Source organism: Scyliorhinus canicula, chromosome 15 (genome assembly GCF_902713615.1).
Source record: "Scyliorhinus canicula chromosome 15, sScyCan1.1, whole genome shotgun sequence".
NCBI classification, from domain to species: domain Eukaryota; kingdom Metazoa; phylum Chordata; class Chondrichthyes; order Carcharhiniformes; family Scyliorhinidae; genus Scyliorhinus; species Scyliorhinus canicula.
This window is the reverse complement of record NC_052160.1, coordinates 18917785-18938136: the sequence shown is the minus strand read 5'-3', so window position 1 is coordinate 18938136 and position 20352 is coordinate 18917785. Positions and strand designations below refer to the sequence as shown.

The 20352-nt window shown below is 45.7% G+C and overlaps 1 protein-coding gene across 11 annotated transcripts in view; it reads right to left on the bottom strand.

The window, feature by feature from the left end:
- caskin1 (CASK interacting protein 1) overlaps nucleotides 1-19887 on the bottom strand; it is a 684935-nt gene extending 665048 nt beyond the window's left edge. For 5 of the 11 annotated variants that reach the window (XM_038820503.1, XM_038820505.1, XM_038820506.1 and 2 more), the window contains exon 1: nucleotides 18964-19164. In XM_038820503.1, coding sequence (XP_038676431.1) covers nucleotides 18964-19075 — 112 coding nt within the window. In that variant the 5' untranslated portion in view covers nucleotides 19076-19164. Of the gene's footprint in view, nucleotides 1-18963; nucleotides 19167-19462 lie in introns of those variants that run through there. The other 6 variants (XM_038820499.1, XM_038820502.1, XM_038820507.1 and 3 more) reach the window with 4 other exon arrangements.
- Nucleotides 19888-20352: the final 465 nt, after the last annotated feature.

The following is a 20352-nucleotide window of genomic DNA, read 5'->3' as shown; positions in this document are numbered from 1 at the left end:
GTCATGACATGCAGACATACAGCTAATGAACACATAGAATAGGAGATGACCAATGGGCAGTCAAGACACCTAGAGGTGACACCACCACAAGGGGGCAACCCATATAAAAGGACAGGGCACACATGTTCTTTCTCTTTCCATAGGCAACATTTAGAGAGAAGGACAGGGGCAGATCAGAAGCATCACACCCACCACATGGCTTAGAGCAGACTGGTTAGTTAGACTGAGTTACTATAGCAAGATTAGCAGGAGAGTCGAACTCAGAGAACGGTGCTAATGGTTCAATAAATCAGATTGAACTCATTTCAAGGTCTGGAGTATCTTTTGGTCAAAGCTGCATCAAGTTGCAGCCTGTGTTATCCCAGAGTACATAACACATCAACTGGAGCTACATCCGAATTCAGGAGAAACCTCCTTACCCAAAACGTGGCAAAGACTGTAAAACTCTCTACCATATGGTGAACCGCATTCGAGCTAGACCAGTGCATGAATTACATGCTGTACATGATGAGAACATGCCGTTCCTTCACTGTCACTGGGTCAAAATCCCAGAACTCTCTTCCCACAGCAGTGAGGGTGTACCTACACCACACGGACTGTGGCAATGTTTCAAGAAGACAGCTCATCACCACTTTCTCAAGGGCAATTAGGGGTGGGCAGTAAGTGCTGGCCTGGCCGGTGACACTCACAATCTGTGAATGAATTAAAAAGGAATAGGGGGATGTGCTGATAAGATGAGGAGGGTGGGAGGAGACTAATGAGGAGTATAAACTAGTTTTGTCTAAAGGTCTGTTTCTGTGCTGTATATTCAATGTAATTCTACACATGCGTCAGGCAATGTTTCCTGTACCTTAAAGGAGGCATTTACTGCCAACACGGAGCAGGCCCAGTTATATGCAGGTGGTAGACCCAGCCTCACGTCTTTATACGGAGCAATGTGCAGCAGGCCACTTTCATGATCATCATTGTCCCTGGCTGCAGGAGGAGAGAATGTTGTGAATTCCTATCTTGCACTGACAGTGATGGTTTTGGAAATTCCCTTTACAGGAGGTTAAAAGGTGAGATACCCTCAATTACAACACAGGAGAGAAGATCGGTAATTCAAAGGCTTTAATCATCAGAGAACTGAACAGCAGCCGAGAAATGTGCTCCCCACATGCTGCCGAGTGAGCCTCATCTTATATACCGTTTCCTGGGGGCGGAGCCAGAGGCGGAGTCCCCCAGGGTTCCAAGCCCGGTCTTAAAGGGCCAATTTATTAAAGGCAAGGTACAGTTACAGCAGCTACTGATACCATTCATCACAAAAGGGAAGGATTTGCAGTTGGGAAAGTAGGATCTTTTCCTTATGGGATATTTTACGGCAGTCATGCTGGTCGTTATTTCTAAACTGTCCCAGTCTCCCAGTAATGTAAGTGGTGTGTAGGTTGCTGTGAACATTGGACTGTATCGTCTCTGTCTCTCCTCATTCTTTTTGCTTCTCTGTAAGCTCCTGTAGTGGTGGCACTGGATCCTTACACAGGTGCAGACCGGTGTCGGTGGCAACGTTGCGTCTCCAGAGACAAGTGTTTGTTCAAACATTAATCCATTCAAACTATTCACTGCACAGTCAGGCGAGAATTTTTTCTGGATCTGAATATTCAATATCCACCTCCGCAATTGCTTGAAGATTTGAGAGTTTTACATTAATAAAATTAAATAGACACTGCCCACATACAAATTAACCATAAGTTAATGTTTCTTCTCTTCGTTTTGCTTAAAATTTCTGGATTGGCGCAGCGATTTGTGATTCAGAAAGTGTTCTGTACACCGAATGATGGGGCTAAAAGGGTTGAAACTATGATCACAGGGGAACGAATCGATTGGCCTAAAATGATTAAAGGATTTGATCGGGTAGATAGAAACAATTTTCTCAAGAGGGAGAGTCCAGAATGAAGGGGTATAATAACATTGAGGTCTTGTTGTGGCACAATAGGCCCTGCCTCTGAGCCAAAAGCTCGAGGTTCATGTTCCACTCCAGAACATGGTGGCCATGGAAGGGGCAGGTCGTGGTATTATGAAAATCGCTTATTGTCACGAGTAGGCTTCAATGAAGTTACTGTGAAAAGCTCCTAGTCGCCTCTTTCCGGCGCCTGTCTGGGGAGGCTGGTACGGGAATTGAACCGTGCTGCTGGCCTGCTTGGTCTGCTTTAAAAGCCAGCGATTTAGCCTAGTGTGCTAAACCAGCCCCTGGGTTGGACCTGCCTTTGGGCACCGCAGAGATTAAATTTGGAACTCACACCCCTTCCCCCACCCCAAGCAAGAAACTGAAAATGCTGGACAATCTCAGCAGGTCTGACAGCAACTGTGGAGAGAGGAGAGAGAGCAAACGTTTAGAGTCTGGCTGACTCTAGTCAGATGCTGTCAGACCTGCTGAGGCTGTCCAGCATTTTAAGTTCTTGCTTCGGATTCCAGCATCCGCAGTAATTTACTTTTATCTTCAAAGCAAAAAGACTGTTGCGGCTAAGGGGCAGCACAGTAGCACAGTGGTCAACGCTGTTGCTTCACAGCGCGAGGGTCCCAGGTTCGATTCCCAGCTTGGTTCACTGTCTGTGCGGAGTCTGCACGTTCTCCCCGTGTCTGCGTGGGTTTCCTCCAGGTGCTCCGGTTTCCTCCCACAAGTCCCGATAGACGTGCTGTTCGGTGAATTGGACATTCTGAATTCTCCCTCCGTGTACCTGAACAGGCGCCGGAATGTGGCGACTAGGGGATTTTCACAGTAACTTCATTGCAGTGTTAATGCAAGCCTACTTGTGACGATAAAGATTATTCCTATTGAAAATGTCAAAACGGAGATTATGAAAGGCTTTTCTGTCAAGGGTCCTAAATGATAACAAAGTTAAAAATACTACTCAGTCTTGATCTAAGGCACGAGGGGCTGAATGTCTTATTCCAGTTCACGTGTTAGACAAAGGGAAGTCAGCAAAAGAGAGAGGTGGACATTTAATGAGGTTGTTTAGCAGATGTAAATCTGGCTGTGCAGTGATGCTCTCGCATTTATTCAAAAGCATTGTTGCACTCCAGTATCCTACAATGTCATTAATGACCTATAAGAGCTTTGGAGCACCATTGCAAAGCATTTAATTTCCGCCAGATGATGTCCTTTCAAGTGCAAGAATTTGTTTGCAGACTATCAGTCAAACCTGGCTGTTAGAATTATCCCTGTTACTATAAAACACCAATTCTGCAACACTCTTCAAAAAGCATTACTGAGGTTGTTCGAGATCAGCATACATCTTGTACATCTGTTTAAGGTCAGCAGTGAGTCTGGATGGAAAACATCAGGCTCCGAGATCGGGGTATACTTAATGTTCCATTTCTTTCTAAATCTGTCCTCCCCTTCCATCCACAAAACTATAATTATTCTTGGCATGCAAAAGGCAAAAGAACAGAGCAAGGTTTAGAGTGGGGGGGTGATGGGGGATGGGGCGGAAAGGGGGAGAGCTGCACACTTCATATTTTCTTAAAGGTGGAGCCACATCTTATGTAATTAGGTTTGCTGACACCAATCACAGATCTTGCCACTCTTAGCAGTAACTTCAAAAAGCCAATTAGCTGTAGAGAGCGCTCCTCTGCTCAAGTGTTGGGGAGAAAGAATGACAAAAACACTTCATTAAAAAAAAAATCAATGTGATCTAATAATCATCCAGAGGATGGGGGGGGGGTGGAATCATCTTTTAAAGGGATGGTGCCTGAATACGACCAAATGGATTTTGTTCAGGCATTTTTCGTTCCTGTGAGTAGTTCGGTCTTAAAATATCTTTCAAGGCCCTGCAGAAGGTAAAGCATAAATCTTTGCAACCCTTCAGTTTAAAAAAATGTAATGCTCTTTTTATTTCAAAATGTAATTCCAACAATCGTTAATGGCTGATCTGACGGCAACTAGTAACTAGTGACGGTGTTGCCAAGCAACAGGTCTGCAGCAGCCCCCCCCCCCCCCCCCCCCCAATCTAAAATGAGCCATCCTTTCTGCGAGAGGCTTATTTTCAGAGAGTCGCTTAAAGCAATAAGCAATTCCTGTCTGGCTATTATTCAAGAACGTGCATCTTAAGAGGGGAAATTCTCAACCTGATTAAGCACCATTCAAAATGCCCCAGAAATTATGAGGGGCGATGGGATGTCACAGTTGAGAGAGGAAAGATTCTCACGCATTTGCGAGTGGTAGCAACAACAAGTACACCCAGATCAGGAACTGGATGAGTTTGTGGTACAATAGTGGTCCCAACTATTTTGATCAACGTAAATAATCAATCAAATAAACTGAGGGACAAATTAAAGGGACAGTCCCTTAAAGGGACACTGCCTTAGACAGAAACTGAATCAGAAATGAGACTTAAAACATCCAACCAAAATGTGATTGGCCCCATACTGAACTGTACATGTCACTTTAACTACTGCTTTAGGGATTCTAAGACTGCCAATGTAGTGGCAATTAATGCCAAATTAGAGGAGCTTGATGCTGCAGCATACACCCACGAAGAAGTAGCTTGTGGCTGCTTGCTTCGAACAACAAATAATTTATATAGTGTCTTTTGCACAGAAAATCATCCCACAATGTGAGATTCGGTTAATTACAGAATAACAGCCACTTTACAATGATCCACGAGAAAACACTTTACTCGCTTGTAGCGCCGGGAATGACCCCGCTATTTTACGACACTGTTGCTATTTTGGGCCCTGCAGGGAACGCTACACAAAGCACCCAGATCTCCTGACCCCCCTATGTGACCCTCGAACCACCCCCCAACTCGCCATAAGGGGGTATGAGGCCCCGCCCCCTCCTTGCTCAGAGGTCGACCATCTGCAGGCCTCCAATCACCTGGGAGAACCCCCCCCCCAACTGCAGGCCTCCAATCACCTGGGAGAACCCCCCCTCCCCAACTACAGGCCTCCAATCACCTGGGAGAACCCCCCCCCCCCCCCTTGCAGGCCTCTAATCACCTGGGAGAACCCCTCCCCCACCTGCAGGCCTCCAATCACCTGGGAGAACCCCCCACCTGCTGGCCTCCAATCACCTGGGAGAACCCCCCCCCCACCTGCAGGCCTCCAATCACCTGGGAGAAACCCCACCTGCAGGCCTCCAATCACCTGGGAGAAACCCCACCTGCAGGCCTCCAATCACCAGGGAGAACCCCTCCCCCACCTGCAGGCCTCCAATCACCTGGGAGAATCCCCCCCCCCCCCCCACTTGCAGGCCTCCAATCACCTGGGAGAAACCCCACCTGCAGGCCTCCAATCACCTGGGAGAGCCCCCCCCCCCCCCCCGCCCCCCAAGTGCTCAAATTTCAGTTGGTCAGAGAACAATGAGATAAATCACATTACAGTCTATTACCAGAATCTACCTGGCATTTTGTAAGCAAGGATGAAAAGCAAACGTTAACCAGTTACCTTTTCCCATCTGTTTAATGTTTTTGACCACAGTCCATCTTCAATCATTCTTCCATGACCCCCCCCCCCCCCCCCACCACCACCACTACTAACGTGAATGACCTGTTTCTGCATTGTGAAATTCAATGTAACTGCCTATTCATCTCTTTCCATGTTTGTGGGATCTCACCTGTGCAGCAGTGCCTTGTCTACACACCAGTCATTATACTGTAAGGTGCGCTACTCTATGTATTGCTTCGAAAGATATCTGTGATACACTGGTGTATTTTTCTATATGATGGCTGGTTCTGTTGAGGAGATTGGAATGTGTCCATTGGTTTCTGTCACTGGAGGGACTTCTGGCTTCCCGTTGTCCACTGGAGGACAACTTGTGGCAGGAAACCAATACTGCAGCTGCAGTGCAGTGCGTAATGAATCCTAACTCAGCCCCTACCACATCTGTTGGCCACAGCCTCCAATATTGGGCAAATGCCGCCGTCTGTTTGCGATTACCATTGATGCCAATTCAATAGGTGCCGCTTCTGGGATGTTAAGTGCACTGGTTATTTTGGGTAGGACTGGAGGTTTTGCCACCTTAGCATTCAGATGCTTTCACCAAACTGTTATACTAAGCCTTCATGGGATTAGTTTCACTGTTGCTTTTAAGCAGAGGACAACGTAGACAATTCTGCTTTTGTGTCTTGAATCTTTCTGCCTTTGTATGTCTGTTTCCATTACCTAGATTTAATAAACAAATCGACAATGTGTTTACCCAATACCTTATGAGTGATCAGACCTTTATAACATTCTAAAAACAAAACATAAACAAGCCCCTTTTTAATGCACTTGGCATGAAACGTTCTACATCAAAGAAACTCAAGCTTCATTGAATTACTCTGATATGTTGGCAGAGCAAATCACGTTCCATTGGGGACCCTGAATGAAATCTGCTCTTGGGGTTGGCCAAACTTGCCATAAAAAGGTCCAGGTCAACCGAGGGAGTTGCCCGACTTGACTGTCTGCCCCTCTTCTCAGCTGGGTGTCCCTGGAGAGGGGGCATGTTTCATAGAATTTACAGTGCAGAAGGAGGCCATTTGGCCCATCGAGTCTGCACCGCCTCCTGGAAAGGTCCGCACCGCCACCCTATCCCCATAAGCTAGTAACCCCACCCAACACTAAGGGCAATTTTGGACACTATGGGCAATTTAGCATGGCCAATCCACCTAACCCGCACATCTTTGGACTGTGGGAGGAAACCGGAGCACCCGGAGGAAACCCACGCACACACGGGGAGAATGTGAAGACTCCGCACAGACAGTGACCCAAGCCGGGAATCGAACCTGGGGCCCTGGAGCTGTGAAGCAATTGTGCTATCCACAATGCTACCGTGCTGCCCTTGCTGTCCACGGGCATCATTGAGGCCTTCCTGCCCGCTGGGCCCAACAGGTACTGGGGTGATCTATTGAGCCTTTTAATTAGATTTTAATTTAATGTTTTTAGCTTCATTTGTGATTTGCTTTTGTTTTGTTTAAGTCTGCCCAATTTAATTTGTCCCTCGGTTTGCTTACTTTACTTTAATTTATTTGATTCTTTGGGGACTCTGAAAGAATAGGGTGAATCATAATGCTCCTGAGATGGGGACCCAGAGATAATCCATGGCTTGTCTTATTGCAAAGGGCCTTCAACCGTCCCACCACCAATGCTAGGTAGTGGGTAAAAAAGCAGCTCACCTGATAAATAGACACCAGGGCATCTGACTAATAGTGCAGTGCAGGACTGAGGGAGCGCTGCACTTCGATGGTGCTGTTTTTCAGACGGGACATTCAACGGAGGCCCCGTCTGCCCTGCCAGCATTAAAGATCCATCCCATGGCTTCTATTTCCAAGTTCTTTTTGGTTCCCTTAACCAACGCCACTAAAAAAAAAACTGATGTCCTGCTCATTATCACAATGCTGTTTGTGGAACTTGTTCTGTTTGAATTGGACACGCACGTTCCTACAACCATGGCTACGCTACAAAAATACTTGATTGCCTGCAAAGTGCTTTGAGACAAACCGAGCACATGAAAAATGTCACATGAAAGCAGAACATTTCTTTCCAGTCTATCTTTTAACCTTTCCATCTGCGCAAGGATAAAGCCATGATAAAAGCCGAGAGAAAGAGGCTGGTTCAAATTAACTGGAACACAAAAGGTTCGGAACCTAGAAGGCACCTTGATGCATTGATTAAATGAATAATTAAGTCATTAAAGCTATAAGGTCAACCACACAAAAAACGCAGAGCCAATTAAATTTGCGTTGAGTGGGCGAGGGGGTCATGGGATCATACGCACTGCGGTGCAATGGCACTGCCTTCCAGGTATTATAATGTTAGCCTGATCAAAATCAGTCACTCCTTTGCTAACTAATGCTCCTCACAATAAATGCAACAGTTCATACATCTGGAAGAGTTTTTCCACATGCGCATTCTATTAATATTGGGAAGGGAGACTAAAACCTCTGCAAAGCCAGTCCACTCTCTCCATAAATGCTGTCAACGTACAAGTAGTACAGTTTACAAGTAGTACAGTTTGTATTTATATAGCGCCTTTGGTGTCCCAAGGTGCTTTGCACGTATGTTATCAGACAAATTCCGTCACTAGCCTCATCAGGGTATATTAGGAGAGATGACCAAATGGTGAGCACCTGAGGTTAGGAGAGACAGATAGAGGAGGTTGAGGAGTTTAGAAGGGGAATTCCAGAGATTAGGGCCCAAGCATTTGAAGGCACACCCACCAACGATGGGGGCAAAGAAAATTTGGGATGCAGAGGAGCCCTCGGTTGGAGGAACGTCTCAGAAGGTTTTAAGGCTGGAGGAGTTTACAGATATAGGGAGAAAGAATGCCCTGGAGGGATTTGGACACAACAATGAGAATTTTAAATATAAGTAATGGTGGTGTGTTCAATACCTCAAACTGTGATTTAAAATTCATACGGTCCCACCACAAAAGTCTACTCGCCCCATTTTCATGGTGCCACCCAATAGAAAGGCTGGGGCCTGTCCTGAAGGATATGTATGGGCAGGCAGCTGGTGGAATTCAAATTCCAATAACACAATCTCCAATTGAAATCAGAATCACAGAAAATACAGTGCAGAAAAGGCCCTTTGGCCCATCGAGTCTACACCGACACATGAAAAACACCTGACCTACTACCTAGTCCCATTTGCCAGCACTTGGCCCATAGCCTTGAATGTTATGATGAGCCAAGTGCTCATCCAGGTACTTTTTAAAGGATGTGAGGCAACCCGCCTCTACCACCCTCCCAGGCAGTGCATTCCAGACCCTCACCACCTTCTGGATAAAAAGGGTCTTCCTCACATCCCCTCAAAATCTTTTGCCCCTCATCTTGTACGTTATCATCATAGAATTTACAGTGCAGAAGGAGGCCATTCGGCCCATCGGGTCTGCACCGGCTCTTGGAAAGAGCACCCTACCCAAGGTCAACATCTCCACCTTATCCAAATAACCCAGTAACCCCACCCAACACTAAGGGCAATTTTGAACACTAAGGGATATTTATCATGGCCAATCCACCTAACCTGCACATCTTTGGACTATGGGAGGAAACCGGAGCCCCCGGAGGAAACCCACGCACACACGGGGAGGATGTGCAGACTCCACACAGACAGTGACCCAAGCCGGAATCGAACCTGGGACCCTGAAGCTGTGAAGCAACTGTGCTATCCACAAGGCTACCGTGCTGCCGTTTATGCCTTCTCGTGCCAGCTACTCCCTATCCACCCTGTCCATGCCCCCCATAATCTTGTACACCTCGATCAGGTCGCCCCTCAGTCTTCTCTGCTCCAGTGAAAACAAGCCAAGCCAACCCAACCTCTCTTCATAACTTAAATGTTCCATCAGTGACAATGACCATGAAATTATCATCTATCAATAACCTAGGGGCACAGACTTACGTTAATGGGCAGTGGATTTGAGGAAAAGCTTTTTCAACCAGAGGGTGGTGGGAATCTGGAACTCGCTGCCTGCACAGACGGGAACCCTCACAACATTAAAGAAGCATTTAGATGGGTACTTGAAACGCATACAAAGCTATGGGCTAAGTTCTGGAAAATGGGATTAGAATAGATAGGTGCTTGCTGGCCAGTGCAGACATGGTACGTCAAAGGGCCTCTTTCTGTGCTGTTAAACCCCGTGACTCTATGATGCTCAAGAGACTGAACGGTCTCCTCATATTCCGACGATACAGATACCAATAAAATAGAATGAGAATTGATAGTGACAAGGAGATAGAACCCATCAACCATTACAAACGAGGGGGGAATTCCATCAATGGGTACTTAATCATTATCCATGAGTAATCCCTTCAATCCAAATAAATATCACCCTAAATAAGTCTGATTGTACTATTCTTATTAATAAAATATAATACGAAAGGCAGTTGAGGCCTGGAATGCATATGAAACAGACACAGTGCACAGAGAAATTCCATCTAATTTATGAAGCAATTCAATAGAGAGGAAATAATATCTAAAAGCCAGGTTTACCTACTTTAGTTCTATACCGAGAATTCAATCCTGCGTAATTAAAAAATTAATACGATAGGAAGTATCATATTTAAGTTGTCAAAACATACCCTTTGAAATTAACCTATATACACAGGGAAAGTGTGGCAATACTCTGGGGCAATGTTTGAATAATATATTTTCCACGAGCTAATCAGAATCCTCCCACTGAAATTCTAATGCATACCTTTGTATTATATCTTATGAGTTGGTCATATAAAAGCAAAACTCTATATATATGCGAAGCATAGTTAGTGCATCTTCACAGAATCACAGAATGATACAGTGAAGAAGACGCCCTTCGGCCCATCGGGTCTGCACTGACGTATAAAAAACAACTGACTTGTCTACCTAATCCCATTTGCCAGCACATGGTCCATAGCCTTGAATGTTATAACGTGCCAAGTGCTCATCCAAGGTAGTTTTTAAAGGATGTGAGGCAACCTGCCTCTACCACCCTCCCAAGCAGTGCATTCCAGACTGTCACCACCCTCTGGGTAAAAATAGACAGCAGTCTGTCCCCTCCAGTATGCCATCCTTTGTTTCAGATCATTCAATGGTTTGGAGTGGACGGGAGTCACACAGACCAGGAAGGATAACATTTTAGACTTGATCTGTCTGTACTACATTATCAGCTCTTATTTGTGGTGGATTATTACTGTGTATTATGGCGGTGGTAATTCCTACTAATCTCAGTCGGCCAGGTTAAAGGAAGGAATGGAAATCTGGGGCGAGATTCTCCGTTTTGCCGCTGCCCGGGGGTTTCCCGATGGCGTGGGGCTGTCCCACGATGGGAAACCCCATTGACCGGCCGGCATAACGGAGAATCCCGCTGGCGGGTCGAGGAATGTGGCGCGCGGCGGGGCGGATAATCCAGCCCCAGAGCTTCACCCATGGCCCCTGCTCGTAATTGATATCCCTTTTTTTGGAAGGGTACAAATAATGTCACTATTCATTGTCCTGTGGTGCCCCCACAGTCAAATGGTCAACATATGGGCGAGGATTTTCCGGCCCCCTCGCAGGGGGTTGTGGTTTCCGGCGGCGCAGGTGACTTGCCGTTGGTCGCCGGCAAGATTTTCCGTCCCACCAACGTCAATGGCCATTGTGTTGCTCGCTGCGCCACTAAGGAACTCACTGTGGGTGGGCACCTTCGGCGCAATGGAAATCCTGCCAATAGGAAGGGCTGGAAAATGCCGCCCACGGTCTGGCGTCACACTTATAAAGAGTAGGTGCCCAAGTGGAGAACCAGTAGCTGGCTGTCCGTTGCTCTTTCACAAAGGAAAGGTGTATAAAATGTGCTAAAGACACATGAGCCTTGCGATCAGTGCTGGTATGCTGTGTGCTGTGTTGAATGCAAATGCCATGATTCTTAACCTTTGCTTGACAGCTCATAAAAAGAGATCACACAGTGGTGCATCTTAGTAGTTAAGACTATGGATCCTGCTCTGTTCCTGGAAAAAATATATCCATCATACTTTACCTCAACAGCAGTACCCCACTTTTAGCCCGTCTGTAGTTCAATTTCAGAAGTCTATATTTTGACAACTTTTTAAAAGGTATGCAACACGGCGCTTTCAGTGCATCACCAAGGTGGGTGAAGCCAGCTGGGAAATGTTTTTCGATCCCCGTGACTTGATGGTGATTGCTTCATAATGAATCTCAGCCCCAGTGTATTCAGCAGAAGAGGAGAGGTCAGGGAGGAAGATCGGTTTTGTGCCTCAATGCGGAAGTCCCAGTGTGGTAACAAAGCACAATTACTGCATTTTAAATATGCAGCAGCCCCACCATGGAGAGTGGCAGCTTTTCAAATTCACTCACAAGTAATTGGCTACAGTCAGTCATCAAGCATCAGTGGGCAGGAGTCTCGTGTTTCTGTCAGGAAGGATCATTCATTCTTAAAACGCCAACAAAACATGTCACTCAATGCTACAAACTGATATGATGTTTGTCCAATGGTTCAACAGAATAAAGCACTCTTTTTCTTTAAGTTGAAAGCCACACTGAACTACAACCCACATGAACTGTATGTACTGAGAGAGAGGGGGTGGAAGTTGAGTGGGAATTCATTTATTTTATTACAGCTCTCTGTACACTTACATATGCTTTATCAGCGGTGGATAAATCAGCACATTGACATGTCAGGCACTACTCAGGTTTGATAAACTCCAGCACTCTGGAAACAATAATAAACTCTGACAATCATCTCAACTTTCCCCTCCCCTCCAATCTTTGCTCCAAGCACACTGAACTTCCCTGTATTCTCGTTAATGGGAATAGACTCGACAAAGATGAATCCATTCATCTAAACTATTTAATTGCTCAATGTACCCCACATTACTAAAAAAAAAGCCATGTCACTTATATTACCATATCCTTTGCGAGGTGAAGCCTGGTGCTTACTTATTAAATATGTTTGCAATCTGATCATATTTTACAAAGGAAATTATACTACGTCCAATATTCTAGTAGCCACAAGAGTGTCCTAAGGCAATAGAATTTCTCTTGATGTATTTTTCAAAAAGATGATCAATGTATAGTGTATTATAGCTGCACCAAACATTTTAATAATGGGTTGGAAATTTTGAAATTCTGCGATTATTAGCTTCAATTGCCAGGCAATAATAAGCTCCTGAGAAAATACAACTGGGGCTGCCTTCCGAAAAGAAATCTGGAAATAACCTGGATTTGTAGAGCACCTTTCACAGTACCGCCAAAGAGGTACATTTTGGTTCAAACCAGGCCTCAGTTTAATGTCACATCTGAAAAATCTTTGACAATGCAGCACTCCCTGAGTACTGCAATAGAGACTCAACCTGGATTACATGCTCATATCTCTGCAGTTAGAATTCTGACTCAGAGGAGAGAGTGTTACTGCCACTCAGCCAACACTGGACTCAGTAACAATGTAGGCAGTTGTGTATCTATACATTGTGAACTGCAAATACAACTTGTTCTTCATAACAAATTATATTGATCAGCAATGTGTAAACAGTCTGCACCACACTGTGACAGTATGATTGATGGCCCCCACATTCAGAACGCAAGGAAATTCAAGGGAGGATGCAGATATAAGCATTCCCATGGATGAATCCCCAATCATTATTTACAAGATGCACAGCAGCAACTCACCAAAACCTCTTGAACAGTACCTCCCAACCCTATGATCTCCAAGAAGGACAAGGGCAGCAGACATCACCATCTCCAAACCCCCTCCAATTCACACATAATCCTGACACTGTCATTCCTTCACCATCGCTGAGTCAAAATTCAGGCACTCCCTCCCCAATTAGCACTGTGGGTGTAGCCACACCACATGGACTGTTCTACTAAGCAACCTTCTTGTGAGCAATAAATGCTGGCCTTGGCAACGACGCCGACATTTCACAAACAAATAAATGAATAAAAAGGAGTTCAGAACAAATTAATTATTTTGCTGGTGGCATTGCCAATATTTATAGGGCAACACTAGCAACACTCCCAGAGCGGGGAGGAGTGAGGTAGTTTAAAGTGGGGAAAATTTGAAGGGGTGTGGTGAAAGAGTGGGAAGTGAGAGAGATTGGAAAGCATGTTGACCAGCTAGCACAGGCACAATGGGCTGAACAGTCACCTCGTGTGCTGTAAGAATCTCCCATTTTAACCACCCTGAAGAGTAAGTAGGTGCTAAAGCACAAAACAAGGGCTAAGTGCTTCAACAAGCAACTGGATGGTCCCATTTCTGACTGATTTATAGTACAATGCTGTAACACGCCAATAAATTGGCTTTGTAGCCCTTTAAAGAAAAACAATCCACATATACACCCCAAGATGTACTGCAAACCCCACAGCAATTGCTACTCTGCTTATCTGAAGTCATACATAGTTTTATGACAAATACAGCAAAGTTCTACAGGTAAGAAAAATCAATAAGGCACTGTGCAAAGCAACTCATTCTGTCCAGGTCAGCATTCATTTCCTCAATCTTAATACACCTCTTTTTCCTCACTATAATACAGAAAGCTCCCACCAATAAAAAAACATACCTCCACCCCCAACAGTTCCGGGGAGTTTTATAGAAGATTTATTTAAAAATGAGAATGAGCAGCACTTCACTTTCTTGTCCCTCAACCTCCCCTGGTTTATAAAATATAGAACATAGAACAGTACAGCACAGAACAGGCCCTTCGGCCCTCGATGTTGTGCCGAGCCATGATCACCCTACTCAAACCCACGTATCCACCCTATACCCGTAACCCAACAAACCCCCCCTTAGCCTTACTTTTTAGGACACTACGGGCAATTTTAGCATGGCCAATCCACCTAACCCGCACATCTTTGGACTGTGGGAGGAAACCGGAGCACCCGGAGGAAACCCACGCACACACGGGGAGGACGTGCAGACTCCGCACAGACAGTGACCCAGCCGGGAATCGAACCTGGGACCCTGGAGCTGTGAAGCATTTATGCTAACCACCATGCTACCGTGCTGCCCTAATAAGAAATAACTTTAATAAGAAAGACTTCTGAAAGAGTGCTGTGAATAGGAACTGGCTAGAGTAAGTCTCCTTTGCCATTTTCCCTCCACCCCCAGTGCAGAACAAGCATAGGGTGTTGGCTGTGGATCTATGAGTTTGATTCTGACTGTTAAGACAGACTGTTGTGGGTCCAATCTGAGTCTAGACTTGAGGAGAAATGCTGCATTGTTGGAGGCGTTGCCTTTTAGATTTGGCCATTTGAACCAACTAACCCACACCAACCTTGGGGGCTGTGGGTTCAGCCATCTAGCTGCTAAGAGCTGATGTTCCCTCCTTAAACCAAGATAGATACTGTGGCCAAGCATAGTGGGGAGTTATGTTGGCATCTTGGCCAATACTCATCTCTGAACCAACATCCAAAAACAGATTTTCTGCTCACTATCCCATTGCTGTGTTGGGAGCTTGCTCTGCGCAAATTGGCTGCCGTGTTTTCGACATTACAACAGTGACTGTACCTTAAAGTGTTTGGGATGTCCTGTGGTTGTGAAAGACGCAACATCAGGACAGAGCGGCTTCACAGAATCAGAATCACGGAATTGTTACGGCGCAGAAGGAAGCCATGTGGCCCATCCTGTCTGCACCAGCTCTCCAAACGAGCATCATGACTTAGCACTACTCTGCTTTCTCCCTGTCCCTTCGCACATTGTTCTTTTTAGAACAAAGAAGAAAAACAAGCACAGTACAGGAACAGGGAACTTTGGCCCTCCAAGCCTGCGCTGACCGTGATGTCCACCTAACCTAAAACCTTCCAATATTAATAGTGGTTAGCACTGTTGCTTCACAGCGTCAAGGTCCCGGGTTCAATTCCCGCTTGGGTCACTGTCTATGCAGAGTCTACATTAATGTAGTGTTAATGTAAGCCTGTTTGTGACACTAATAAAGATTATTATTACTATTATCATTATTAGAATGCAAGTTCTCCCCTTTCTTTATTGACTATTCAACAACTCCTATGATGATATAAATGAGACATCACAAGCCATTGCTTCCAACTACAGCTTTTTCACATGCAGAGTTCAAAAGCAGTGAAATCTGCAACCAGTATTAATGATTGAAGAAGAGATTGTGTCAATATTTAAGAACAGGTTAGGTCAGTGATCCTAGAAAGGGTGAATAATGGGATTTATAGGAACAGGGTGGCCATAGGGCAGGTTTAGCTCAGGTGGCTGGATGGCTGGTTTATGATGCAGAGCAAGGCCAGCAGTGCGGGTTCAATTCCTGTACCTGCTGACGTTGCACCTCACCTGAGGTTCTAAAAGGGTAACCAGCCTTTGGTCCTCTATAACTGTTTGGGTGGCACGGTAGCACAGTGGTGTTGATCCAAAGCGCCAGGGACCCGGGTTCGATTCCTGGCTTGGGCCACTGTCTGTGCGAATTCTGCATGTTCTCCCCGTGTCTGCGTGGGTTTCCTCTGGGTGCTCCGGTTTCCTCCCACAAGTCCTGAAAGACGTGCTTTTTAGGTGAATTGGACATTCTGAATTCTCCCTCAGTGTACCCGAACAGGTGCCGGAGTGCGGGGATTTTCACAGTAACTTCACTGCAGTGTTAATGTAAGTCTACTTGTGACAATAAAGATTATTATTATGTGCGATTAGGATTTATGTCAAATTGTCCATGTGGAGGGTGCAAATGTTTCGCAACTAGAGCTTGCATTTATTTAGTCAAGCATTCCAAGGCATTTTGCGGGGATGAAATGAGACTGGAAGTGACACTGAGCTAAGAAGCAGTTATTCGGAGATGTGGGGGGGGATGGTTTGCCGCAGATTGATATTCCATCAGTCAACAGTTGGAAAAGGTTTTTTTGCAGATTCCACGACAATATTTGACAGGGAGACCAAAACCTCTACCAAACCAGACCACTGGTTACATCCACACAACAAGAATTGTTGCATCTATGTAGTGCCTTTAACATTGTAAAATGTCCCTGGCAGGTACACGGGAATGCCATCAGACAGGATTTGGCACTGAGCTATGTGTAAGGAGGAGAGGGACCAGAAACTTGATCAAAGCAGCACATTTTAAGGTGAGTCTTAAAAGGAGAGAGAGACACGCACGCATACTTCTAAGGGATGAATACCAGAGCTGGGTGGCTTTAGACCAGTAAAGAGACAGCCCCCTAGCATCAAAAGGCCTTTTTCCATGTTCTAATTCCATTGTGAGTGTGTCGAAGGTTGCAAGGCATGATATAACCACTTAATCTACCTTTACACTGGCTCTTTTCTCACAGCAGCAGTCAGACCACAAAGATCTGTCCGTGAGGCCATGCCCAACATTAGAAAACCACATAGAGATTTAAAGGGTCTACTCAGCTGTGAGCAACCAGTCCGAGCTCCACAGCAGCCACTGGTGTCTCCGAGCTCGTGACCCCATAATCTCACCCTGCTGCGGCGAGGGGTGGGGGCGGGGGCGGGGTCATGACCCACATTTTGATAACCCTCAAATAGACTGTGGCTTTTAACCTGCAAGTGTCACATCACAGGAGTTGGCATTGTTGCAGTTGGTGTTTTGTGTTTTACCATTTAGGGAAACAGGAAAGTGAGGTGATGTTCAGTTCATCGTCCCAATTTGCAAGACAATTGCGTGCTGACAATACATCCTTGTATGAAGTTGACAGTGGAATAGAGTTGCACTTTACCGTCGAGGATTATAGCATGGAAACAGGCCCTTCAGCCCAATGTGTCCACGCTGCCCAGTTTTTAACACTAAATTAGTCACAATTTCCCGCATTTGGCTCATACCCCTCACAGATCTTACCTATTAACTGTCTAAATGCTTTTTAAAAGACAAAGTCTCTACGACTGTCTCTGGTAGCTCATTCCAGCCACTCACCACCCTCAGTGTGAAACATTTGCCCCTCTGGACCCTTTTGTATCTCTCCCCTTAAACTCATGCCCTCTAGTTTTAGACTCCCCTACCTTTGGGAAAAGATGTTGACTATCCACCTCATTAATTTGTAGACCTGTATATGATCCCCCCCTAACTCTCCTATGCGCCAGGGAAAAAAGCCCCAATCTATCCAGCCTCGTTGACATGGTCTGGTAGCATCATAGAAGTTTATTATAAAGCACCTGTCCATACTGGTTATGGCAATTCCAGTGCATATCCAAGTCATTTTTAAATGTGATGAGGGTTCCTGTCTCAACCATCCTTCAGATTCCAGATTCCCACAATCTTCTGGGTGCTAAATATTTGTCCTCAACTCCCTTTGAATTCTTCTGGAAACTGTAAGTGTGTTTTTGTTCAGTCAACTCATCCAGAAATCTGACAGATAGAACCGCAAGGTCTCCTCAGGACTCACCTTGAAAAACTATGCCTGACAGGGGGTCACACGGAGATCAAAGAGAGAGCCAGTTCACAGAGGTCCTCCACACCAGAAGGGTTCAAAGAATACAGCAGAAAATAATAAAGCAGTGCGTGTGTAAAACTTCCTGTACAATGATAAATCAGTAATGAACTATTTTTAAATGGGGCTTGATGTCCTCTCTTGAAAGGACATCCCATAATTGGATGTTTCCAGAAGACAATTGCAGTCGCTCTGTATAAATGGACAGTGGAGCAGCCCATCTCCACACTTCAATAGCATCTCACTCCAGCAATAATACTTTCAACTGATCCCATCATTCTTAATCAGCACATACTTAATTCACATGTAACTAAAATTATATCGAAAGACTCCTTCTCACGATATGCTCTCAGCCTTCTATGTAATCTTCGAACCATGATTCCAAGCAATATGTCACATTAAAAAAAAAGATTGGTCAAGTGAAGCTTGGGGCAGCTCCAGAACTGAACATAATTTCCCCAAACATTGCCATCTATGTCTCAGCTTTGCAATTAAGTAATGCCTAAATTCTTAAGTAATCTCCTCTATGCCTTTCTTGAAAAGGGGGATAGATGCACCTTCATCTGTTCTTACAACTGGACAGAGTAAAAAGGAGAGAGACATCTTTCCTTCATCCCAGCAGACAACCCTTCTGAAATTCCTGTTATTACTACATAATGCAGTTCCCCTGTCCAATCTGGGTAATTTTAGATTTGCAATCTATCATTGAAATAGTCTCCCGGCAGAATGCTCTTTAATTACCAGAGCTGCATCATCCATTGCTTTGTAATCAACGCGCACTTGTCAGCCCATCAGTCAAGGGGTTAAATCTAAAATAGCTCTATCCAGGGCCTAGTTTACAAGCTCGCTTGCGAGCATCCGCCACCTCTGGCAGTGAGCGGACATGCTCCGAGCTAACGGGGTTGAATCAGTTGTCAAACACACTGCTCGGGCGTGGAGTAACTCCACTTGTCACATGCAATTGCCCCCAGCCTCCCGTTTCCACACAGCAGCCCTGACCTGTACAGTACCAGCAGGTCAGCAGCTTCTAGTTTACACAAAGCCGGCTCCTGGGGAAGAGGACGGACGGGCTCCCAGCTATTCCCACTCTGCCCTCTTTAAGCATCTTCCCGTTGGAATACGAGGCACTTTTAAGTCACTGACCTGATTCTCTGACCGACCCCTTCTTACTGCAACAGGAATATCGCACCGCTCCTCGCCTCCCCATTCTAACGGGCTCTACATTACGATCCATCTGCAGTCTCCTCTGCTCCATTGAGAATTCACAGTGAGATGGGAGTCACAGAGCCCAGAATTGGCCATATCAATGGCACCGTCCAACATGCGTTACTAAAGCTGCTGCTTACTACACTGGGGGGGGGGGGGGGGGGGAGACACAATAAGCATCGGATTGTATTGTGAAGTGATGCACAAGAGCCCGAACCAGTGTGTGTGAGAGGGAGGGAGAGAGAGAGAAGATACAGTCCAGCTTAATGCTACACCACCGATTGCTCAGTTGCAGAGTCGGTAACAGCATCTCCAGGCAGCCGGAGCCCATATTGATCAAGCGGCATAAACTCCCTCCTCTCAACAGTGAACAACAACCGGGCATGAAACACACACACACTCACATATACAATTCATCGATGGAAATGCTACTCACTCGCTTTGCCTTGTTTCGGCCTCTGCAACAGCTTCTGCACTGCAGGTATATCTTCCGTTTTGACAGCTTGCAGTAATTCCTGATCTTTCCCCATGGCTTGTGTTGTGTTGTGTTGTGTGTGGAGGGTTTTTTTTTGTTACATCCGATGCATCATCCGGCTGCTGTGCACGGCAGTGAGCGAGAGCTTGTGAGGCTGCCAGAGGAGAACTACCGATGGGTCAATGACATAGCATCAAACACCTCGCCTCCTGTTTGGCAAACCTTCCCCCCCTCTAACCCCTTCTAAAGAAAAATAACAGGACAACACAGCCTCCTCTCTCTCTCTCTCTCTGGGGGGAGAGGGGGCAGCACTAGATAAACGCCAGCGACCCCCCCTCTCTTTGGCTCTTGCTTCAGTCCGTCTTCAGTGCCATCGCTGTATTTGCCCCCCCCTCCTTCCCTTCCACCGCCCCCCACCCCCAGCTCACCAAGAGCTGAGATCCACTCTCAGTGCTCCTAGTCTGCCGCATGGCGGAGGGAGATTGTACAATGCTCCAAACTATCACCTCCCTCTCATACCAAATAGGACAGAGCCTGGGACAAGGCATGGTTATTTCTGGAAATGCTCTTAAAGGAAACCTGCAAGAGGGAGACAGAGAGAAATAAATCCCTTTCTTTTTTAAAAAAAAAATCCCTTAGCTTCGAATCATTTTCAAAATTGCAACTTCCTTTTTACTTTCCAATGTTTTCCCTAATCCTCCACTCCACTGCAGAATTATTATATCGGATCATTTTTGGTCCATGGACAAGAATTTTAACAGGTGAAATTGTAAGTAAAAATATCATTACAACCTTTTTTTTATAAACTGCAATCGATATAAATGCAGAGGCTGTTAAATCAAGTGATCTGA